The 8,216-nt window shown below is 42.0% G+C and overlaps 1 protein-coding gene across 1 annotated transcript in view; it reads left to right on the forward strand.

Annotated features, from left to right (window-relative positions):
- Nucleotides 1-7,706, forward strand: part of INPP5F (inositol polyphosphate-5-phosphatase F) — a 38,487-nt gene extending 30,781 nt beyond the window's left edge. Inside the window, exons 14-20 of the mRNA XM_066554679.1 lie at nucleotides 600-717; nucleotides 1,214-1,412; nucleotides 2,280-2,351; nucleotides 2,445-2,518; nucleotides 3,720-3,848; nucleotides 4,559-4,646; nucleotides 5,113-7,706. Coding sequence (XP_066410776.1) covers nucleotides 600-717; nucleotides 1,214-1,412; nucleotides 2,280-2,351; nucleotides 2,445-2,518; nucleotides 3,720-3,848; nucleotides 4,559-4,646; nucleotides 5,113-6,214 — 1,782 coding nt within the window. The 3' untranslated portion in view covers nucleotides 6,215-7,706. The remainder of the gene's footprint in view (nucleotides 1-599; nucleotides 718-1,213; nucleotides 1,413-2,279; nucleotides 2,352-2,444; nucleotides 2,519-3,719; nucleotides 3,849-4,558; nucleotides 4,647-5,112) is intronic.
- The last annotated feature ends 510 nt before the right edge of the window (nucleotides 7,707-8,216 follow it).

Here is an 8,216-nt window from a genome sequence, read left to right on the forward strand (position 1 = left end):
CAGTGTGTCTCTGAAAATAGAATCCTCTAATGAAGTGTAACTACAAAAACAACTTTTTATTCAAATTCTAAGCCTTCTGTGGCCTAGAAACTTTCTTTTGTTTCTGAGGCTGTGAGGATATGTGCTGCTTTCCCCCAGTATGTTATGTTTGTCTTATTTTGGTAGCAAAAGCAGTGAGATAAAAACCATTTTTCAGTAAGCTTCAGTCTTCTCTACTGTTCCAGTAGTGTTCCTTTTACATTAAAGGCCAAAAAAAAATAAAGGGATTTTTTCTCTTGGAGGTATTGAATCATCACAGTGATTGATGTATTTAAAGTCCTGCTTCAATGTTAGCTGGCTTATATGTCCAGATTTGTCTTCTGTTGGAATTTCCTACTGAAATTGTAAGTCTATATAAAACACAGGATTCTCTGCAGAGGCAATGCCAGAAGATGCTCTTTGAAAGAAATCAATATTTTCAACTTCTGTATGAAGTAATTACTTGAAGATAATTCCTGAGTTTCCATCTATTCAGTTCTGAGTTTCAGAGTGCTAAATCCTTTGAGCTGAGCCTGCTGCTCCAAAGTTTGATGTAAAGATTTGCATGTTGTGTGTGACAGGGTGACTTCACAAGGACTGGTGAAAGGAAGCTGGCAGGGGTGATGAAGGATGGAGTGAACTCTGCAAACAGATACTACCTGAATCGTTTCAGGGATGCTTACAGGCAAGCAGTCATAGGTAAGAGCACAATTTCAACCCAGCTGAGCTGTGGTATTTAGAAAAGATTATTAAATCATATTGGTTTTGTCTTTCTGACTGATTTTTTTTCCCTGTTGCTTAAAAGCATTGTGACTGGGTACATGTCTGTACTGGACTCTACAAGGAACAGTCTCACTTTGGAATTTAAGCAACACTCAATTCAGAGGAATTGCATGCACTGTGACTCATTGGAGGCTTTGCCCCAGCTTCATTTTAGCATTAAATGTCTTCTAGCATCTCTTTTTTTTAAGACAAAGTTAAATTTATGTAGCAAGTATCTCTTAAAATCATGAGGAACTCTTGTTTTCCACTGAAAGTAGCGTTACACCTTCTGAGTTTTCAGTTAAGGAAACATTCTCTTCAGAAAGACTACCAAGAGCATCATTAAAATGCAGCATTTGGAAGGAATTTACAAACTCTTACCATGTATCACTTTTAACTGTTTCTTGCTTGATATTTCCTGGGGTTTATTTAGATTTGATGCAGGGCATCCCTGTGACAGAGGACCTGTACTCCATATTTACAAAAGAGAAGGAGCACGAAGCCCTGCACAAGGAGAACTTGAGGAGCCACCAGGAATTGATCAGCCAGCTGCTGCAGAGCTACATGAAACTGCTCTTGCCAGATGATGAAAAATTCCATGGAGGTTGGGCACTCATTGACTGTGACCCAAGGTTTGTTGAACAGAGCTAAAATTGATCAGCTGCTACTCTGACACCTCTGTTAATTACTACTGATGTTAAAAGGTTTTGATAGCTGATGTGTGAGCAGTTCTGTAGAAAAGGACAGGAGTGCTTGAAGGGTTTGAACACTTGGAAAAGTCATCTAAACATGTGCTTTCCCCAAAGTGCCATAAAAATGGTGCATGCTGGAATGACCTTTGAGAGATCATCTGGAAATGGATGGATGTGGTCAATATTGCCAAAATGTGGCAGGTACCATGAAGAGAACTTGTGGAACTAAGGGTGGTTAAAATGGAGTGCTTGAGGAGCTGTTGTTCCTTAATGCTTTATAGGGAAAGTGTAATTGAACTGATCAGATTGAATCCTTGGGGAATGAGTCAGCAGCTGGACAGTCTGGATTTCTGTTCATGGCAAGTAATGAGCATAAACTCTGAACTTCACTCCTTATCAAGTTCAGAGTTCAGGAGCTTGCAAGAGAAAAATAGTGGCTAGATCCCCTGCAGGTTATACTTCAGCATCTACAAATAGCAGAGCAGGTTGTTATGACAGCTATTCAATTCAGGGCACAGGCTCATCACCCTCACTGAGTCTGAGGTATTTTTCCATTTCTCTGGTAGCATTTTTAATAGCTTGTGGGCTTTCTATTTATTTTTGGACCTTCTGCTGACATATTTGAGCTGTTAGGTAACTTGAGGATGGAGAGAAACTGTTGCTTACATGGATTTGATAACACACTGTGATTGAAACTTCTTGTAACTTGGGTTCAGCTTTCAAAGAGTGTCCCCAAAACACACTGGGCACAGGCTACAGCTCTGCAAATAAAACCTTCTACCCTGTATTTATTTTCCTTCCCTTCAGTCTCATCGATGCCACTCATAAGGATGTGGATGTGCTGCTTTTACTTTCAAACTCTGCCTATTATGTGGCCTAGTAAGTTACCACTTTCCCTTACTCTGTGTAGTTTCTTTTAGCAGCTCTGCTTTAGATTAGTAGGAAGCACTAAATTCTGTTTCTTTTTTCTAGTTACGATGATGAAATCGACAAAGTGAATCAGTACCAAAGGTTAAGTCTTGAAGCTCTGGAAAAAATAGAAATAGGTAAGAAAACAGTCACTCTGTCTTTTTTTGAAAGCTCTTAACAATGGCTTGAGCACTTACCAAAGCATCCTACAAATGTATTGAAGCAGCAGTCCTTGAAGTGGGGCACATGCCCTGGGCACCCCATCCAGAAATGGCCCCTCTGGCTGGTGACAGATGCCAGGCTCCTCCTGCTGCTGGAAATGGAAGCTTTGATCACTGGAAGGTTCTAAAATTTTCCCTCTTTCAAACTCCTAAAAGACCCACGGAGCCATCCAAACAGATTTCATTGTTTATCAAATGGCAGTAACAATTTTGCCAACTTCTGTAATGAGTCATGGGTTTGTGCATTCAGGGCTCTCTTCCTTTGATCCAAACACAGCTACTGGCTCAGAATTGTACTTCAGATCTGTTTCACAGCCTTGTAAATCTTCTTTCTCAAGGGCTGATAACAAACATGCTGTTACAAAAGCACCTTATGATGCTGGTTTAATTTATTTGCTATAGAATGTAACATCTGCAGGTTAAATCCAGCATTTTCTGCTGGAAGCATTAAAGATGTGATGTCTTTAAATCATGAAAAAGGTGATCCAGGTGGGGAGAAGGGAGTGTGTGGCCTCCTGATGGAGTTTAATCCTCCATTACACAACACACAGTGATTTCATCATCTCCTGCCTAACTTTCACTGTGTCTGTGCAATTTCTGAGCATTCAGGGGAAAGGTCTCTCTCACTTGTGTACTGGGGAGATTTGTATCCTGAGGCACAGAGCAGAGTCCAACATCTACATCCACACCTCATTTAATGTAGATTATGCAGTGCACTGAAGTACTGGTCTAAGTCTTGAAATTTCAATTACACCCCCCTGATAAAAATAGTAGCTTTCCCTTTGATCCTTGCAGGAGCATTCCCTAAAAAACCCACAGGATGTAAAAAGTGTAAAACTTTTTTTCCCTTCTATTTGAAAGGGTGATCTGCAATAAACAATCAGGCTGGATTGTAACAGACATACAGAGAGTCTAATTGCTTTTTTTAAATTATTGATTGTTTAGTTAATGTGAAAATCTTTCATTTAAAGTGTCAGTCCTGCTCTTATGAAAACATGAAGCATTTTAGGCAGAAAAAGACTGTCAGCACTTACATAGCCTTAGGTGCAGGCTCTGCAGTATCTCTTTCAGTGTTTGGTTAAAGATTTCTAAAGATTTCTCCTGGTTTCTCTCTCAGGGCCTGAGCCTACTCTCTTTGGCAAACCCAAGTTCTCTTGCATGAGGCTGCATTACAAATACAAAGAAATGAGTGGATATTTTCACACTCTCAGGGCTGTGGCTCGCAGCCCAGAAGAAGATGGAAAAGGTTTGTGTCCTGTGTAGAAGTTTTAGACATAGAAGTGTATCCAATGTGTTGGTGTTTCTCTAAAAAATGCTTGTTCTATTGCTCTCAAAATTTATCCTTCTTCAGAAATCACTCCTATAAAATCCTGTTGTGATGTTGGAAAACAATTTAAAAAAATCACTCAGATGTTACTGTTTTAATAGAAAGAAAAATAAGTTTCTCTCTAGAACTTGAGTTATTTCCCTGTCCAGGTCTTTACTGCTTCAAAAACTTAGAAAATGAAGTTAAAATTAACTCCTAAAGAGGTAAAGAAATCGATTTCTTTAGTGAAATCAGTGTCTGGAAATGTTCTTGCTTGTTGTTCAACTAGATTAAACAAACACTAACAAGGGAAAAAATATCACTTCATACCTGGAGCACTGAGTTTTGTCAGCAAGGATTAGAATAAATAAAATTGCTTCTCTTCCTTCCTCAAACGAGGCAGTGTGGCAGTGATTTGCTTAATGCTGAGTATTTAGGGCTGAAGGAGAGTTTATTTTTGAGGTTTGTCTTGTAAGCTTTTAATCAGAATTGCAACTTGAAGGGCACAACTGCTCTGCAGGGTGAAAGGAAAAAAAGCAATAAAACCAAACAAAATTATGTTAAAATTAGACCTGATTCTTTGTAGATTGTGGAATATGGGTTTTTAAGGGTGTTTGTAAGGGTCTGACAGGCTGCTGCTTGGATTTCAGACACTCTTCAGTGCATTGCAGAAATGCTGAGAATCACAAAGCAAGCAATGGGAATGGATGTGCCCATTATTGAGAAGAAGCTGGAGAGGTGAGTTCCTCAATGATGTGATCCTTCTGTATCCCACCTTTGCTCTCATCTCAGCTGCTTCTCCCAGCTGAGTAGAAAGTGTAGCAAAAAACCTTGTTCTTTTTACAGGTATTGCCCTGAATATTGTCTGAATATTTGCTAAATCTGGCTACTGGGTATAGACAAAGTTAGGGTTAAAAAAATGGAGAATTCAAATCCTTTTTCATCAAAAACTAAAGTGCCTGCAGAAACTGCCTGTTCCCCTTGTTTGGCTACTGTTCTGTATCAACCCTCCTTTGTTGGTTTCAGCTTGATTCACTTATATGGGTACAATATTGTTATGTTAAAAAAAGGATTAAATTTATTATTTATGTAAGAAAAGGGTAACTTAGGAACTGAAATGTCCATTTCTGTTACAGAAATAGACTGGAAGACAGTGTACACTTGGTGCTTTGATTGTACATTAAAGGTCTTCTTCCTCTTCTAGGAGGAGCAGCAAACCTCATGAAGACATCATTGGCATTCGGTCTCAGAACAGAGGGTCCCTGGCCCAAGGCAAGAATTATTTACTGAGCAAGTTCTCCTCCCTCAATCAAAAGGTGAAACAAACCAAATCCAACGTAAACATCAGCAACCTTCGGAAGCTGGGCAGCTTTGCCAAACCTGAAGTGAAAGTCAATTTCTTAAAGCCAAATTTGAAAGTGAATCTTTGGAAGTCGGACAGCAGCCTCGAAACCCTGGAGAACCCAGGGGTGGATCCGAAAGCCCCCAGTGAATCTGACACAGAAGCCTCAGACAACGACTCCTTCCACTCGGATGACTTCCTGAGCAACTCCAAGTCGGACGAGGAGGCGCAGCTGGGGGGGTCCCTGGAGAACATGGGCCCCACGGACTACGTGCTGCCCAGCTGCGGCATCATCGCCTCGGCTCCGCGCCTGGGCAGCCGCTCGCAGTCCCTGAGCAGCGCCGACGCCAGCCTCAGCCTTGCCGTGCCGGCCGAGGGCCAGGACGCCGCCCTGCCTGCCGCTGACAGCGCGGAGCTGGGGCTGGCCAAGCCCGTGGATGTGTACTGCCAGAGGTTCGTGCAGGATGCCCAGAGCAAGGGCTGCGATGTGCTGGAGCTCTCTGAGGCTGGTCCTCGGGAGCCCCCCCACACACCGACCCAAACCAGCAGGAGTGCTGCCAAGAAGGCAGAACCCAAAGCTGAAGCTGTTGCAGACGTTCCTTCCAGGCCATCGAAGCTGGATGTTCGCTCTTCTGAGCCAAACCCTCAGCTCTTGGCTGTGGGTGGGCCTGACTGCAGCAAATGGCACAGGAGCCCGGGCTCTGTGTCCGGGGGCCACGAGGCAGGACTCCACGGCACTCCTTCCCCCGCCGACGGCAGCAGGGCCGTGTCTCCCTTCGCTAAAATCCGCAGCTCCATGGTCCAGGTTGCCAACATCACCCAGGCAGGATTGACTCAGGGGATTAATTTTGCTGTGGCAAAGGTCCAAAAGAGCCCTGCGGAACCAGAAGCTTTAAATGAAATCAAACAAAAAGAACTGAGAGAAATGTTTACGCAATGCCAGACGAGAATAATTCAGATCTAGTTGCTCATTTGGGAAGTGTTCTTCTAGCTGTGGCTTCTAATAAAATAACCCAATGACATCAGGACTATTGTGGCATGAACTGCTACTGGATACTGGGATTGATAATAGGTAATTTGTTTACAAGCAGTGAGAGATGCAAATGAATTTGGTTCTGATCAAGCTTCAGAATTCCCTCAGGCAGGTGAGACAGAACCTGTATAAACCATATTTAAACAGGTAGCTTAGACACTGGGATTCAATAAGCATGCTGTCTATCTTAGATGTGTTGCACAGTTATTTTTTTGAGACTAATTTTGTAGCTCTTCTGAATTATGTAGAAAGTATTTATACTCAAAAGGATGATACTGCACTTCTCTGACCTTACTTACCTTGCACTACACCAGCAAAATAAAGTACCGGTAAATTACATTTTATTTATTTTTGGACTAGCATTTTTACTTGTTTTCAATGAAGTTCTAGATGCAGCTCTCTGAATTGTGCCTCTACAATGGGAACCAATGTGTTTTTGTTGAATTTAAGTATGTTAACCAGAAAGTAAGATTTCTTTGCTATCCTTTTCTTTCCAGACATCCTGGGACACTTTCATTATAGATGAATCTTAGAGACCCAATCTGAAATACCCACAATCCTGCAGTGCAAATTTCTTCTGTAATTGGTTTTTTTCCTCACTTGTTTTGACGTGGGGGGAAATGAAGCAAATGTCTTTGAATTGTCTTGCCCATGTTAAAGCAGTTAATTTTTTTAAATTCCAAACTCTGCCCCTTTGCTCTAATTTTTTGTCTCTGTAAAGCAGGATGAGCCAGATACCTGCCCATCAGGCACTGTGTCCCTCTGTGCTAGGATTCTCTCTAAGTATGAAAAACGATGCAAAATCCCAACTAACATCTGAAGCAGAAGGCCAGTGCACTGCTTTGTAAGATCAGGGTTGCATTAGAGCATAGCTGTCAGCATCTGTTCAAGACCAAATTCCTGACCAGCTCCAGCTTTGCACCTCACAGGGTGGAGCATCTGCTCCTGCTGGGAACTGGATTAAAAAACCCCTTTGCTCTGTGTGTCCAAGGATTCCGCCTATTAAATCTTCCTTCCCAGGAATGCCTTGCCATGCCATTCCAGTCTAGGACCTTGTCCAGAAGCTGCTGTGAAGCAGGACCTTCCTGTGCTGTGGTTTGTGACTGTAAGCACCCTGACAGACCCAGTGCCTCTGTCCCTGTCCCTGTACTGTAGATAGGCTGCACGTGGTGTCCCCACAACGTCGTGTCCTGGCCTAGGGTAGCTCTGTGTCTTAGGACTTGTACTGTGTCTGAAATCATTTATCACCTGAAACTTTGATAAACAAATTTGGTTTATTTATTTTATTAAAGTGATGTGGGTTTGGGTTTTTGTTCTTTTTTTGAGTGTCTATACTTGTGGCTATATTTAAAATTAAACTACTGCTGTATTTTAATGTGAGCAATATACATGAGATATTTTAATAAAAAAAGTGGAATCAAAAGCTGGGCTTGGTATGTGAGATGTTAAGGGATGTGGGACTGCAGGGCTTGGGGGTTTCTTTCAGAATTCCGGACACAATTGCCCTGGTAGTCAAGGGACACAGCCATGACTTCACTTCTTTATCCTCTTTGAATGGTGCTGCTTTTCTGGGCAACTTGTGCCAGGACCTCACCACCCTCACAGGGAAGAACTTCTTCATATTTCATCTAAATCTACCCTCTGTTAGTTTGAAGTCATCACCCCTTGTCCTGTTCAATGTCCTTCCAGCTTGGGAACTGTCCCATCCCTGGCTATGAACTATTGGAGATGGCAATAGGCACAAAAACATCCCCTGAGGCAATCTTAGAACCCAACCCTGCATTCCAGCCCAGCTGCCTTTTGAAAAGTGTTCATTTTCTTCCTCATTTGTTCAGTTGCTTCACTTCACAGTAATGCAGCACAAGTCAGGCAAAACCATGAATATTCATTTTTAGTGTTCAAAAAAAAAAAAAAAAGAAAAGAAATAAGCTCT

This window comes from Molothrus aeneus, chromosome 8 (genome assembly GCF_037042795.1).
Source record: "Molothrus aeneus isolate 106 chromosome 8, BPBGC_Maene_1.0, whole genome shotgun sequence".
In the NCBI taxonomy this organism is placed as follows: domain Eukaryota; kingdom Metazoa; phylum Chordata; class Aves; order Passeriformes; family Icteridae; genus Molothrus; species Molothrus aeneus.